Source organism: Schistocerca americana, chromosome 3, assembly GCF_021461395.2.
Source record: "Schistocerca americana isolate TAMUIC-IGC-003095 chromosome 3, iqSchAmer2.1, whole genome shotgun sequence".
NCBI classification, from domain to species: domain Eukaryota; kingdom Metazoa; phylum Arthropoda; class Insecta; order Orthoptera; family Acrididae; genus Schistocerca; species Schistocerca americana.
Window position 1 is genome coordinate 39,880,211 of NC_060121.1, and position 17,042 is coordinate 39,897,252.

Below are 17,042 nucleotides of genomic sequence, written 5' to 3' on the forward strand. Positions count from 1 at the left end.
ATTATCTTTACCCATCTAGCCCCTTTGCTGTTTCCATTCCAGCACTCTACAGCCCTCTATTCCACCAACACACCCAGGCTTTTTAGATCTCTCCTTTCTGCTACCCCCCCCCCCCCCTCCCCATTTTCCCGCTGTCTCCCCTGCCCTCTGCGTAACCTTCCGACTGCACCTAGCTGCCACTCTCTTCACCTCGTCCTTGCGCGCTCCCAGTGGCACTTTACCATCCCCCACCCCTACTCTGCTATCCCTCCCCCTCTCTGCCCCAGCCACCTCATTACACCTACCCAGTTGGCTCTTCCACAGTGCCCTGCTGCTCGCAGTCTGACGCCAGGTGTGTGTGTGTGTGTGTGTGTGTGTGTGGCATTTGCATGAGTATGTGAGTGTGTGCATTTGTATATGTTGTCTAATTTTTAGAAAGGCCTTGTTGCCCGAAAGCTAATTGTGATACAGTCTTTTTGTTGTGTCTTTCTGCGATTCAGCATCTTTGCTATATGGTGAGTGACAGCTATCCTTTGCATCATATTGTTATATTTAATGTCGTTATTTACTGTTGGTAGACAAACATCTAGAGCTATTGTATTGTTTAACATTTCCTATTGCAGGTAAGTAGAAAAGGAGATTATCGTGTGGAAGTATGTCTGTTTTTATCTGAGTGCAGAGTAAAATGATCGAGCTTAACTAGTTAGTTCATATTCCAAGTACTGTTTGTTTAATTGTTGTTGTTCAGAACTACAGCACTCTGTGAACAGTTTGCTTTGGTGACAGGAATCTGTTGCTTGGACTGGCATGCAATGAGTCTACAGTTGACCTGGAACTCGATCTGAGCTGCAACAACCTGGGTGCCCAAGGTGCCCACGTGCTAGAATCTTGCGTGCACGGTATCCGCTGCATCTCGAGTTTGGACATCAGTGAAAACAGTGAGCTGATATGTTAACAGTTTCTCATTCTTTGTATAAAATTTGTACACTCATTTACTGTAACAACCATGTATGTCAAAGTTGGGAGATATTTCAGAGAAGAAGAGTTCTTATTTAAGAGGTCAGTCTGAACTTAAGAAAGAAAAATATTGTTTGTGTTTGGGTGCGTGTGCCTGTGTGTGTGTGTGTGTGTGTGTGTGTGTGTGTGTGTGTGTGAGGGAGAGATTGGGAAGGGGGGGGGGGGGGAGGGAGGGATATGCGGTGATGGGGATCAATGGAAGTTGTTAAATGTACAGATCTAAAATAAATGAAAAGAATGAGCTTCTGCTAGTTATGTTTACTGCTGTCATGTTTTTGCATAATTTTTTCTGTGCTGTAGAGAAAATCATATCTCATCTATAATTATTACAAAAATCTACAGTGTGGTTACTGAATAGTCAGTTGTTGACAACATTGGCATTCCATTATATAGACATGTGTCAGTTATTTTCCTCTTATCACAAACAGAAATTTCCACAGATATTTGTTATGGGTTTGCAATGTTTGCTCATAACTGTAAGTGATGGCTGTGTTCACCAGTCTTGTTCAGAATTAAATCCAAGTTTAGGACTGGACTTGAAAGAAGTGCACTGTTAAAGACAAAGACAGTTTTGTTACCAAGATGGAATTTTAAAAATTCTATGAGTGTTCCTTTATTGGCCTTGAGAGCAACAACTGCTTATTTTATTTGCTTACTGCTACTCCACTGAAATTCAGTCTTATGTAGTGATGCAGACAAACACAACACAACACAAAATATTAAGTTTATTTAATAATGTTATATAGTTTTGAGTTTTCTAGTTTGGTAATCATATTCTTATTATGTAATGAAAATAAAGGGTGGTGACTAGTTATCACTGTATATAAAGTACTGATTAAATAGTACTATACTAAATACAGTTCATTTTTAGTTCTCTTCCAAAACTTGCTGCATGTTTGCAACTACGTGTGTGCTGGGATCTTGCAGGAATTGCAGTATTGGCTGTGTTAATTGTTAGTGCTACATGTGAAATCTACATCTTCACAACTGCTCTGTAATTCATAATTAAGTGCTTGGCATAGGGTTCATTGAACCACTTTCAGATTATGTCTCTACCATTGAACCCTCTGATCAGCGCATGGCAAAAACAAACACTTAAATCTTTCTGTGAGAGTTCTGATTTTTTGTATTTTAATATGGTGATCGTTTCTGCATATGTAGGCGGGTGTCAAAAAAACATTTTTATATCAGGATGAGAAAGTTGGGATTGTAATTTCATTAAGAGATCTTGCCACAATGAAAAGTGCATTCATTGTAATGATTGAAACACCAACATGTGTATCATATCTGTGATACTTTGTCCCATGTTTCATGATAATACAGAATGAGCTATCCTATCATATCAAACCTTGGTGCACAAAGCGCCTAGCATCCAGTGCACATCGGTCTATCGATTACCATATGATTTTGATGCATATCCCTGTTGGTTTTTGAGCACGCTCTGTAAGTTGATTTCTGAATGAATCATAAGCCGCGCGGTCTGGGGTGACGTGTGCGGCTGCACCCTGTCTGAAGTTCGAATCCTCCCTCGGGCATGGGTGTATGTGTTGTCCTTAGCATAAGTTAGCTTAAGTAGTGTGTAAGCCTAGGGACCGATGACATCAGCAGTTTGGTCCCATGGTGGGGGGGGGGGGGGGGGGGATTAAAAAAAAAATCATAAGTTGATTTTTGAATGCATGCATAGTGTATGTGATGCAGGCAAAAGGGGACCAGGCTATACAAGCTGGAGGAGTAAATCCGAACGAGTGAACGCCAATCGCTGTCTGATTATGTGGTTGATTGGGTTTGCGAATGAGCAGCGTTGTTATAATTACTAGGGAAATCCATAGTTTCAGACTACCAGAGTAGAAATAAACAACTAACAGGTTAACAGGTAAGAAAGATTACGTATTATCTTCTCGGTGTATCCAGGAAAATAAATTTTGTCAAATTTTTGGCCAGATTGCTACACTAGTAAGGGCCAGTTATACAGTCCCCGTCTAGCAGCCGCTTAAGTTCTATTCTGGAAGTAGCACAGGAAAATGGTTTGTACGAACGTAACAACGCCTAACCGGAGAATAATCAGGGATAGCTAAATTGGTGATTCTGGCAGGGTTAGTGAAGTTAATTGGCGAATAAATTTTGACAAAGGCAGGAATAATTCCAGAATTAGTCATAACAAGATTGTTTGTTAGAACGAGGAAAGAGAAGAAACGGGGACATCCCACAAATTAGGGAAGAATATGACGATTCCAAATTTGTATAAAAATCTCGAACTACTAATTTTCGATCTCATGCTTGAGAAACTTGAGCGTGTGAATGAAATTTGAAACTATTTTCTAACATAGAGGTTTTTGCTTGTAGTAGGCCTAAGAGGCATTTTATGTTGGTCTTCGTGAATTATATTCTGTCGCATTATAAAAATGAACATTTGTGCCAAAACAATCTCATTTATTTGGTGTGTGTTACAATGCAGTGTTAGAAAGGCCTATTTTGTTTTATCTAGCAGACAGTGACAAAATAGACTTAACTATCTTAGTATTGCCCCGGTTCGGAAAAATCGTAGATCCGAAGCTGATGCGCAGAGCAGTCTGACTGTAGTGGAGAAGTGTGTAGTCTCTACGTGACCCTTGTTTACACTTAGTGATTTTGCTGTTTCCTCTTCGTTTACTGCTATCACGTCAAATGAAAACAAAATGGATTTCTGTGGCCGGGAGCTATCAAGTGAATTAAAATACATTCACATAATTACGGAAGGCTAATATACGGTATTAGTTTCAGATTTTATTTTATTTCCACTTTTCTGATAGCCATGCATTAATCGCCTTGTAGGACAATGAAGTAATTTTTGTCGGTTAGCTAAATAAATTTGGTCTTTATTAATATTTTACACTGAGGCAGTCAATGTGTTTGAAACAAAGTGTTTAATTCCACATTATTGGCTAATTTCAACTGCTCACTGCATTTCAAGTGCACGTTTTCATCTTCTAGCACGTATGGCATTATGCCATAATAAACAATAAAAATGGAGGTAATACAGTACTGGTACTCCAAGAAAATCTACATTCTGCAGCCCAATTGAAAAGCTTAATATCAGGTCAAGGCCTACTTCATTGGGAATCTGGCCATACGAATGTCCTCTTTAAGTATGCACTTTAAATGTGCCATTTTAGTATGCTTCACAAAATTTCGATGCTCGTGGAGTATCCTGTGATGTCTTTCTTTTTTCTTTTTTACGACATAGTGTAAGATCTTCTGATGTTTCACACGTACGAATATACGGGTTTCCTGCGTCATAGTAACTGCTAAAGACCGGTAACGCCCGTTATCTGCGGCTCTCTGACAACTACTGAATCGAGCCTATTTCTAACAGGTCGCGGGAAAGTATTGCGAATGATGGTTTGAAAAGCATTACTTTCAAAGTAAATTTCCTTTTACGCAAGTTGAACTATGTGCGTGAATGTACGATGAATTTCTTAAATCACAGAGCATTTGATGATGAGCCGTTTAGAAGTATTTCGAGCCCAGAAGGTCAGACATTTCTGTCGTCATTATCAGCAAATTGATGTAGTGCTTTGGGAAGCTCTTCATCCTCTGCGGTAGCCAATTTATCTGTGGAAAACTTTGAGGACAAGTCACTGGACTCGTCTAAAAATTTTACGCGTGTTACGTTTGAAGATATCTCAACATTATATGTGAAAGCTTTTCCTTTTCTTGTAGCAAGACTAATTATATTAATTTAAAACATTAACTTTTCCTGTTTGTGTATCCGCGCTACTTAACAGTGGTATTGCTATTAGCTGACTACATCACGTGTCCTGTGGTCTGAATATCCGCTGTCATCGGCTGGCGGGATCACGTGACATGAGCAATGACTGGCTTACAAAAGCGCATCGCAATCTCGATTACAATGGTTCGGAAAGTCACATGCGGTGTTTGGTGGCATTTCAATTTACACTTTTGTAATACGAAAATATGCAGCGTACACGTTGCTGCACATCAAAAATCTTTCCAAAAGGAGTTTTCTTCCCCAAGTTTCGTTTTCTAAAGTGCTGAGAAATTCTGCGCCCGTGTGTAAAAACATAACCATTCAAAGGATTGACAAGTTTTAGAGTTCGGAGGGAAAATATACAGTCACTTCATAGCACGGTAAAAGTGTATTTTCATTCTGGAGAAACTGCACTTTTAACTGGGAAATCCGGAAAAAATCCTGGAATTTTTTTTTCTCGTCCACGTATACACCCTGAGTTGGTCAACACTAACTGTAAATGGTTTACATGATGACTTTACTTGGTGGTAAAGGACAGCATCATCTGCAAACAAGGTAAGAGGCCTGCCTAAATTGTCTCCTAAATCAGTCATACAGATTAACACCAGAGGGCCTATAACACTTCCATGGAGAAGGCCAAATATCAATTCTGTGTTATTTGATAACATTCCATCAGTTATTACAAACTGTAACCTTACTGATACGAAATCATGAATGCAGCGTCACAACTGTGATGATACTCCACAGGCATGCAATTTGATTAGAAGCCACTGTTAAGGAAATGTATCAAAAGCCCTCTGGAAGTCCAGAGATGAGAATTCAGAGATTTCCTGTTGATAGAAGTCTTTACTTCATGGAATAAAAGACAATTTGTTTTTCACAAGAACAAAATTTTATGAATCTTTGCTAACTGTGTGTCAGTAGATGGGTTTGGGTTGGGGTTGGGGTTGGGTTGTTAGAGGGAGAAGACCAGGCAGCAAGGTCATCGGTCTCATCGGATTGGGGAAGGAAATCGGCAGTGCCCTTTCAAAGGAACCATCCCGGCATTTGCCTGGAGCAATTTAGGGAAATCACGGAAAACCTAAATCGGGATGGCCGGACGTGGGATTGAACCATCGTCCTGCTACAAATCCACATCAGTGATATGAGTCTATGCAGGCTTTCCACTCTTCAGTGTACTTTACTTACAAGCAGAAGAATCTCTTGGTATTTTCAGTAGGATTTCGAGACATTTTGTCATGGGAACTATTGACAGCATCTCGTATTGAAATCTGCACTTAATTTCAAACTTCTGTAAAACATCACCAATCTCAGATAATTTTGTTCATTTTAAATTTGACATGCTTTTTTGTTGCTTGTGTTCTGACCTGTTTTTTGTGCCATGGGGAATAATCAGGTCCACCTCTCATCACTTTGTTAGGTATAAATCTCTCAATTGCTGTGCGTACCATTTATTTGAATTTAAGCCATATTTGGTCTACAGTTGTTGGTAAAGATAATATACTACCACAGTCGCCGCCATTCCCCATGCTCCCACCTGTTCTAGACTAGTATTGGGTGGTGTAACTAACTTATTTACAAATGTTGCTGGAGATAAGTGTACGAACATGTTATCCATCCTAAACTAAATCATGTAGAATAACATAACATAACATAGCATAACACAATACTAGCTACTAAAACATGTGTAAGGTATGATAATTTCTACTTTCAAAACACTTGTTGTGGACAGTCTGATGACGTGACTGTGAATTCCCCTCTGATACCTATTCTATCTGAGATTGTTGTAAAGAATTGCAAATTCATTTTCCCATAGAAAGAAACACTTACTTGAAAACTGTTCAGGTATATGGATTTTGTGCTGTATTTACAGTCAGGTACTATTAGACAATTATATACATTCTTGCAATGTTTGAGCTCCAAACATAATAAAATTTAGTGGCTGGGAGGCTTTTCTGTAAATTTCTTGTGCCTCAGTGTAAATATTAAACAAAGAAACACTTGTTTAGCAGCTACAGAAAAACAACAGCTACTGAAACTGTAATCCCTTCAAGTTTGCGCAAAGTCACAAATGTGCAGCTTACCATTCCATTTTGTTCATATCAGTTCCATTGACAGCATCTGCCTTTCAAATCAAATTACAGCCTGTCACTCTTAAACATGTCCATTAAAGGCTACACCTCTTATTGGATTGATAATATTCAACAAAAAGACAAATGGATGAAATTACAGGTCTTCTGTACACTGGCCAATAGAAACCACTTCATAGTTACAAACACAGGTGCCCCATGCTAACTGTTGGCAAAATTTTGCATAGTCTTCCGAGGAAGTTAGCACCGCAACTACTTCTGTCGAGCACTGACTAAAAATTCAGTTAAATTCTTCATTTTATTCACATACCTTGAAACAGTGCTTTTTGTTTTCAAGGACTACCAGCAAAGATTTTGTTAAGTCTGGGTCAAAAGCTGGCCTAAAATGTACTAGGCCAGCCAGAGTGGTAAATCATGACTTGCAGATGACCCAGTCCATTACAAAAATGTATAAAAGACAGATGGCTACTTACCATAAAAAAGACACATCAAGTTGCAGACAGGCACAATTAAGACACTTACATAAAGCTTATGGCCAAAGTCTTTATCAGTAAAAACACACACACACACACACACACACACACACACACACACACAACAAAATGAGAGAAGCAGGGAAAGATGGGCGGATGAGTTGGCAGAGGACTGCGAATAAACAGGGTGGGAGATGAGAATGGGGAGGAGATAAGAGGGGGGGGGGGAGGTGGAAACTGTTGGGTGGAACGTGTAGGGGACAGTGTATTACCATGGGGGGGGGGGGGGGGCGCTCCAGATAGACAAGGTTGTAAAGCAGCCATTGAAATCAAACCGGTTACGTTCAGCTGCATGTTGTGCTACACGGTGGCCTACTTTACTCTTAGTTTTAGTTTGGAATTGGCCTTTCATCCTGCTGGATGACTGGTTGGTAGTCATAGCAATATAAAAAGTTGTGCAATGGTTGCAGCAGTGCTGGTGAATGACATGGCTTCATTCACATGTGGCCTGGGTCTGATGGGGTAGGATAAACCTGTGACAGGACTGGAGCAGGAAGTGCTGGATGTGTGGATAGGGCAGGTCTTCACCTTGGTCTTCCACAGGCATAAGATCCATGTGGTAATGTGTTGGAATCGGGAGTGGCATAGGGATAGAACAGGATGTTGTGGAATTTGTGTGGGTGACAGACCACCACCTTAGGATGGGTGGGAAGCATCTCGGGTGGGATGTCCCTCATTTCAGTGCGTGATGATAGGTAATCAAAGCCCTGGCGAAAGATGTGGTTCAGTTGTTCCAGTCTGGGGTAGTACTGGGCAATGAAGGAGACACTCTTTTGTGGCTGGTTCTTGGGGGTGGTGGGAGGAGTGGGGGGAATGGCATGTGAGATCTGTTTGTAGATTAGGTCTGGGGGTACTGCCTGTCTGTAAAGGCCTTGGTGAGAGCTTCAGCATACTGAGCAAGGGAGTTCTTGTCACAGTAGATATGCCGTCTTGGGATGACCGGGCTGTATGGGAGGGATTTTTGGTGTGGAAGGGATGACAGCTGTTCAAATGCAGGTACTGTTGGTGTTTGGTGCGTTTATTGTTGACAGAGGTGCGGATGGAGCCATCAGGGAGAAAGAGGTCAACAACGAGGAAGGTGGCACACTGGGTTGAGGAGTACCAGGATTGTGAAGGAATAAAGATAGGCTTCTTTGGCTCTGAGTCCAAATCATGAAGAGATCATCAACGAATCTTAACCAGGCTAGGGGTTTGGTGGTTTGGGAGACTGGGAAGGTCTTCTCTAGAGTTCCCATAAAAAGGTTGACATAGGAGGATGCTATGCGGGTGCCCATGGTTGTGCCATGGATTTGTTTATGTACCTTCTCTTCAAAGGAGAAGTAGTTGTGGTTTAGGATAAAGTGAGTAAGGTGTTTGAGGAATGAGGCAGTGGGTTTGTACTATCAAGGACGTTGGGAAAGGTAATGTCCAATTACGGTAAGACCATGGGCATGAGGTATGATAGTGTATAGGGAGGTGCCAGTGTCATCGTAACTGCCGTCTGCTTCACATCTCCTAGGAAGCTTTAATTTTCGAGTACTAGTAATAGTGTTCCATAGATTTCGTGTTTGTTTTGAATACAGTCCAGAGACAGTTAGTGCTTATTTTCATTGTTTACAGCAAGACGTGTCTAGTGACCACAGTTTAGTCAGCTATCAGCCACCTTTAGTGAATTAGCAGTCTAGTTAAAAGTTGATTACTTAACTCTCTACAGTAAATTGTTGATTTCTTAGGATGGATAGGATGTGTGACTGCTGTGTACGAACGCAGGAAGAGCTGGCCACTATTCGCGAACAGATGAACGTGCTGATGGCCGCGGTCAGCCATCTTCAGGCTGCTGCCTCAGAGTGTAGCGTCAGTGGGGATTCTGGTTCGTTGCGGGGTACACCCCAGGTGTTTCATGCTTCACCCATGGTCCCTGCTGTTGAAACATCTTCGCGGGTACTGGGCACCGTTGGGCCACCCTCTCCCCAAGGGGAGTGGCGGTTTCAACGGCGTTCGCGTCACACGAGGTGGAGGGTCAAAGTGGAGGCTGGCCGTGTGGCATCGCCTGCTCTGCCTGTGAGTTGACATGTGGCTGCTCCTTCAGCGAGGTCCGAGCAGGCACACGGGGGGAAGGGTTTATTAATGATTGGGAGCTCCAATGTTAGGTGGGTGATGGAGCCCCTTAAGGAAACAGCGGAAAGGTCGGAGAAGAAGACCAGTGTTCACTATGTCTGCTTACCGTGGGGTCTTATCCTATCCAGCGGTGATAGAGAGCACTGGGTGCACCTGACTTCAAATTGTTGCTCACGTCAGCACCAATGACTCCTGCCATCTGGGTTCAGAGGTTGTCCTCAATTCATACAGGCAGTTGGCGGAGGTGGTGAAGGCGGAAAGCCTCGCAACGTGGGGGTGAGCTAACTGTTTGTAGTGTTGTTCCCAGAACCAATCATGGTCCTCTGGTTTGGAGCCAAGTGGAAGGCTTAAACCAGAGACTCAGATGATTCTGCGGAGATCTGGGCTGCAAGTTTCTCGACCTCCGCTATTGGGTGGAGAAATGTAGGGTCCCCCTGAATAGGTCAGGCATGCACTAATGCAGGAAGCGGCTACAAGGGTAGTGGAGTACGTGTGGAGTGCACATGTGGGTTTTTTAGGTTAGAGAATTCCCTCCCTAGGCCCGACAAGACGCCTCCTGAGACGTGACAAGGTAGCAGTAGGCAAAACGCAACAGGGAATGGCAATATTAATGTGGTAATAGTAAACTGCAGGAGTGTCTAATGGAAGGTCCCAGAACTGCTGTCATTAATAAACGGTCACAATGCGCACATAGTACTAGGAACTGAAAGTTGGCTGAAACCAGATGTAAACAGTAATGAAATTCCAAACTCATATTGGAAGATTATACCCCAGAGACAGGCTGGACAGTGAAGGGGGAGGCGTGTTTATACTGATAAAGAGTGCAATAGTATTGAAGGAAATTGATGGAGATCCGAAATGTGAAATAATTTGGGTGAAGGTCACGGTTAAAGCAGGCTCTGACATTGTAATGGGATGTCTCTATAGCCCCTCTGGCTCAGCAGTGGTGTGGCAGAACACCTGAAGGAAAATTTGGAAAATATTTCGAGTGGATTCCCTGAGCATGTTATAGTTTTGGGTGGAGATTTTAATTTACCAGATATAGACTGGGGGACTCAAAACGTATATAACGGGTGGCAGGGACAAAGAATCCAGTAAAATTTTTTTAAGTGCATGATCTGAAAACTACCTTGAGCAGGTAAACAGAGAACCAACTCGTGGCGATAACATATTAGACCTTCTGGTGACAAACAGACCCAAACTATTTGAAACAGTTAACACAGAACAGGGAATCAGCGATCATAAAGCGGTTACAGCATCGGTGATTTCAGCCATAAATGGAAACATTAAAAAAGGTAGGAAGATTTTTCTGTTTAGCAAAAGTGGCAAAAAGCAGACTTCAGAGTACTTGACGGCTCAACACAAAAGTTTTATCTCAAGTACAGATAATGTTGAGGATCAGTGGACAAAGTTCAAAACCACTGTACAATATGCATTAGATGAGTATGTGCCAAGCAAGACCGTAAGAGATGGAAAAGAGCCACCATGGTACAACAACCAAGTTAGAAAACTGCTATGGAAGCATAGGGAACTTCACAGCAAACATTAACATAGACAAAGCCTTGCGGACAAACAAAAATTACATGAAGCAAAATATAGTGTGAGGAGGGCTATGCGAGAGGCGTTCAACGAATTCGAAAGTAAAGTTCTATGTACTGACTTGGCAGAAAATCCTAAGAAATTTTGGTCTTATGTCAAGGCAGTAGGTGGATCAAAACAAAATGTCCAGACTCTCTGTGACCAAAATGGTAGTGAAACAGAGGATGACAGACTAAAGGCCAAAATACTAAATGTCTTTTTCCAAAGCTGTTTCACAGCGGAAGACTGCACTGTAGTTTCTTCTCTAGATTGTCGCACAGATGACAAAATGGTAGATATCGAAATAGATGACAGAGGAATAGAAAAACAATGAAAATCACTCAAAATAGGGAGGGTCGCTGGACCTGATGGGATACCAGTTGATTTTACACAGAGTACGCAAAGGAACTTGCCCCCTTTGTTGCAGCAGTGTACTGTAGGTCTCTAGAAGAGCGTAGCGTTCCAAAGGATAGTAAAAGGGCACAGGTCATGCCCATTTTCAAGAAGGGATGTCAAACAGATGTGCAGAACTATAGACCTATATTGCAGAACTATAGTCCTATATCTTTAACGTCGATCAGTTGTAGAATTTTGGAACACGTATTATGTTAGAGTATAATGACTGTTCTGGAGACTAGAAATCTACTCTGTAGGAATCAGCATGGGTTTCAAAAAAGACGATCGTGTGAAACCCAGGCTACGCTATTCGTCCACAAGACTCGGAGGGCCATAGACACGGGTTCCCAGGTAGATGCCGTGTTTCTCGACTTCCGCAAGGCATTCGATACAGTCCCCACAGTTGTTTAATGAACAAAGTAAGAGCGTATGGACTATCAGGCCAACTGTGTGATTGGATTGAAGAGTTCCTAGATAACAGAACGCAGCATGTCATTCTCAACGTAGAGAAGTCTTCCGAAGTAAGAGTGATTTCAGTTGTGCTGCAGGGGAGTGTCGGTGGAGCGTTTCTATTCACAATATACATAAATGACCTTGTGGATAACATCGGAAGTTCACTGAGGCTTTTTGCGGATGATGCTGTGGTATATCTAGAGATTGTAACAGTGGAAAATTGTACTGAAATGCAGGAGGATCTGCAACGAATTGACACATGACGCAGGGAATGGAAATTGAATCTCAATGTAGACAAGTGTAAGGTGCTGTGAATACATAGAAAGAAAGATCCCTTATCATTTAGCTCAAATACAGGTGGTCAGCAACTGGACACAGTTAATTCCATAAATTATCTGGGAGTAGGCATTAGAAGTGATTTAAAATGGAATGACCATATAAAATTAATCATCAGTAAAGCAGATGCCAGACTGAGATTCATTGGAAGAATCCTAAGGAAATGCAGTCTGATAACAAAGGAAGTAAGTTACAGTACACTTCTTCGCCCACTGCTTGAATACTGCTCACCGGTGTGGGGTTCGTACCAGATAGGGTTGATAGAAGAGATAGGGAAGATACAACAGAGAGCAGTGCGCTTCGTTATAGGATCATTTAGTAATGGCAAAAGTGTTACGGAGATGATAGATAAACTTGAGTGGAAGACTCTGCAAGAGAGACACTCAGTAGCACGGTACGGGCTTTTGTGCAGGGTGTCATAGGGGTATGGAGGGAAATGAATTGAGGGGATATGTTCTGCGAAAGTCCTAAGGCTTTTAGCAGTGATTGGAGTTTGTGTTGGTCTTCTGGTATGGGATCACTCTGGCAGAGTTTATAGGTGGAGAAGTCAGGTCTTCTGCCAGATAGTTACTATGATTCATAATTACAGTCGTGGAGCCTTTGTCTGTATACTGACACTGTTGATAAGGTCAGGTCTTTTTGTAGTTACAATGTCTAAAATATTTCCGTCGCATGTGGGTTATCGAACTACCTGCTAAAGACAGATTTTGGAGAATGTGCTCAGAACTACTGCACTAGATTGTCTGGTTATACCACCTGCAATGAATCTGCAGACGTGCCAGTCTGTACTCAGTAGGGTAGTCACATCCAATATTGCAGGATCAGGTTATGTTCGTGCTACTGAGTGTAGACGTTTTTTGAATGATGATACAGCTGTTATGGGGGAATGAGGTGACTGGTGAGAAAACATCTGATTTACTTGACGCCAGTTATTCACATCCAGTTAACTTTGCAGTCAGACTCGTTTTTGACCTCGATAAATGTAATATTTTTGTCAATTGCAATAAACATTCCCCCTTCTATGACATTTAACCTCTCTTTTGAATAGTTGTTCCATTCCTTGTTAAATATTTCAGACCTTTGTACTTAGTTTCATCCAGCTCTTGATTTTAAATGTGATTTGAGTGTGACAAATTTTCTGCAAGGCCATAAATTCAGGGACTTTTCTACAAATGCTTTCGCAATTTACTATTAAGATTTTGACATTGAACTGTTTTACATAATGTGCAATCTTATTGCCTAGCTTAAAGCACAAACATTTGTAGTCCACAGTACTCTGCCATTTGAGTAGCTGCTTCTTCTATGTAGTGTATCCATGACCTATAAACACTCCACCTGTTAACAAAAGTCCTGAAAACTGCAACCTCGACTATCGTAGAATCTGCCAGCCGGTGATCTTCTTCAGTGTGGATGCTCTCACAGTGCTCAAACTCTTACGGGAATCGGTAGATTGACTGCCGCGAGTAATGAGTGCAATGGACAGGGGCACAACAGATGTAGTGTGTGGAGAGTAAGTTGGAAATGTGGGTCTCCTGGAGAGCATGTCAGGGATAAGTACCTGCAGTTGCACTGTCCTCTATGCCCTTGATAGCTCAGTCAGATAGAGCATTTGCCATGTAAGCAGGAGATCCCGGGTTTGGTCCCAGTTGGGGCACACATTTTCAACTGTCCCCATTGATATTTATCAATGCTTGTAAGCAGCTAATGGTCTGGATTTCATTGTAATTTTGTCACAGAATCAATGGAACCTCTGGTTGAGACCATGAACTTGGCTCCACATAAAAGGACCCCAATAAGTTCTGGACATGGTATAGCTGTTGTTATGGTCTTCAGTCCTGAGACTGGTTTGATGGAGCTCTCCATGCTACTCTATCCTGTGCAAGCTTCTTCATCTCCCAGTACGTACTGCAGCCTACATCCTTCTGAATCTGTTTAGTATATTCATTTCTTGGTCTCCCTCTACGATTTTTACCCTCCATGCTGCCCTCCAATACCAAATTGGTGATCCCTTGATGCCTCAGAACATGCCCTACCAACCGATCTCTTCTTCTAGTGAAGTTGTGCCACAAATTTCTCTTCTCTCCAATTCATTCAATACCTCCTCATTAGTTGTGTGATCTACCCATCTAATCTTCAGCATTCTTCTATAGCACCACATTTCGGAAGCTTTTATTCTCTTCTTGTCCAAACTATTTATCGTCAATGTTTCACTTCCATTCATGGTTACACTCCATACAAATACTTTCAGAAAGGACTTCCTGACACTTAAATCTATACTCAGTGTTAACAAATTTCTCTTCTTCAGAAATGCTTTCCTTGCCATTGCCAGTCTACATTTTATATCTTCTCTACTTCGACCATCATCAGTTATTTTGCTCCCCAAATAGCAAAACTCCTTTACTACTTTAAGTGTCTCATTTCCACATCTCCCCATTTAATTCGACTACATTCCATTATCCTCATTTTGCTTTTGTTGATGTTTATCTTATGTCCTTAATAAACTATATGATACTGTGCAGGAACTGTTTCAAAATACTGTTGGATAATATGTACATAAGCAGTACAAGTTGGGAATCACTAATGCATGACTTCACTAAGGAAGTTGCAAGCTGATAAATTCCAGAACTACTACTGATGGGGAGCAATGACCACGCAGTTTGGTGTCCCCCCCCCCCCCCCCCCCCCCTCTTAAACCAACCAACCAACTAATCCCGATGCACAAATTGTCCCATTTGTTTTCAAGTCAAAATCTGAGCACAATCAATGCAGTACCATTATGGGATGGAAAGGCTTGCTTCATATGCAGTAGATGAATAAGTTTCTTGTCCTTGGTGTGCACTTATTTAAAGCAGCCAAGGACCCAAAGGATTTAGTCATTTAAGTTAGGCCTCCTGGCAGCCTCAGTGTCTGTGCCTGCTCCCTGTGGAGGCACACAGTTCATTCCACCTCCATACCACCGAATGCTGACAAGATATCTTCATTGCCACTTGGCAGAGATACAATAATTGTGTCATCTGCAAAATGTTTGATGTTACTATTAATATTGTCTTCCAGGTCATTAATACACGAGAATAGGGAGGATCCCAACAAATGTCACCAGTGCACACGTGAAAGTAACTCTACATTTGTCAATGACTCTCCATCGGAGATAACGTGCTGCTTTCGTCCTATCAGAAAACCCTCAATCCAGTTTCAAATTTTATTGAGTATCTCATATTTCAATCATACTTTTGTTACTAAGCGTAGGTGTGGTAGTGAGTCGAATGCATCTCTGAAGTCAACTAATTGACCAAATCCACTGCTTTTAGGATGTTATGTGAGAAATTACTGATATTTTTTGAATCCATGCCAGTTGGCATGGATGTCATTCTATTTGACACGCATCATTCCAGTTGATCTCATAATTTGTTTTGGGATTCCACAAAAATGGACATCAATGGTACTGGATGGTAGTTTTGTGGCTACCTTTTGCCACCAGGTGTAACATGTATTTTCTTCTGATTACTGGGCACAATTTTTTGTTTGAGGGATCTAAGGTAGATCATGCTTAATAGGAGGACTATCTCAGCTACAAGTTGTGCATAGAATCTGGTAGGGATGCCATGAGGTCCTGGAGCTTTGTTAAATTTTGGCGACTCCGGCTGTTCTGCAGTACTACTGACACTAATATCTATATCACTCATCTTTGTAGTGATGCAAGAATTTAATTCCAGTAGTACTCCTGCATTTTCTCTTCAGAGGAACATTTTAAAGTGAAGTTGAGTATTTCTTCTTTACTACCCTCAATTTTAGTTTCTGTTCAGTGTCTGGATACAAAGTTTGGTGCCACTAACAGCCTTTCCATGTGACAAGACTTTTTGTGACAGTTTTCAGAGCCATTGTTCTCTACTGTCATCCACAGTCAAATGACTACTGACTCAAAACAGTGACATCTGTGACTTTTTAAAGAAGCAATAGATGCCACTGCACTCGTGCAACTTTGTGATAAGCCACCAACTTTTAAACATAGGGAGACAACTTTCGCATTTTGAATGTGCCTTATACTATGTCCTTTTAAAAACTGTACCCTTCCCGCTCTAAGCTCTTTGTTATTGTATCGAGCTATGAGTGCTAGGCTAATGATACATGATATGTGTTCCTGTTTAATACTTAAAGATGCCATGTGATTGTTCTTACTTGGATTTTATTATTTTTTCAGTTTATATATTCAATTTTTCATACAATATTTTATTAGTTCTAAGCATGCAGAAGAAAGCTTTAATTCCCACTTAGGTTTTGTCTTTTATTTGTCTTTGTCTGGGCTTGATAGTTGTTATCCTCCAGATTACTCAGTAATGTTTACTTTTTTGATGTTTGTCAATTTTCTTTTATGTAAATAATGGAGTTATATGAAATATAGTGCTGTATTTCAATGAATGAAACATTTAATTTTCATAGTAATCGTTTGTATGTTAATGTGCAGTTCTGGTATGGTTTTGCGTCATTTGATGCCCTCTTCCTTGCTCTTTTTTTTATATAGAAAATGCAAATTTTTCTTGTTATGTAACTTGAGTTTTAATTTGTTTTTGTTGTAGATATGGATGCAGACTTAGCTTCTGTGGTGACAGCCATCAGCAAAAATAAATCAATCAAGCACTTGAGTATGGGCAGGAACCTCAATAACATGAAAGCTAAATATATTGCTTCTGTTATGGATGCTGTTGTGCAGATGATACAGGTTTGTAATAAGATATGTACTGTAGAAAGTGCCAAGGAAAAGCTAAAGAATCAGAACTGTTTCCTGATCTCCTAAGATTTACACAAAGAGTCATTTTA

At 41.2% G+C, this 17,042-nt stretch overlaps 1 protein-coding gene across 1 annotated transcript in view; it reads left to right on the plus strand.

Annotated features, from left to right (window-relative positions):
- The window catches only part of LOC124605305 (F-actin-uncapping protein LRRC16A), a 528,830-nt gene that overhangs the window by 312,830 nt on the left and 198,958 nt on the right, over positions 1-17,042 (plus strand). The window contains exons 13-14 of the mRNA XM_047136886.1: positions 766-917; positions 16,802-16,944. Of these exons, the coding sequence (XP_046992842.1) occupies positions 766-917; positions 16,802-16,944 (295 nt within the window). The remainder of the gene's footprint in view (positions 1-765; positions 918-16,801; positions 16,945-17,042) is intronic.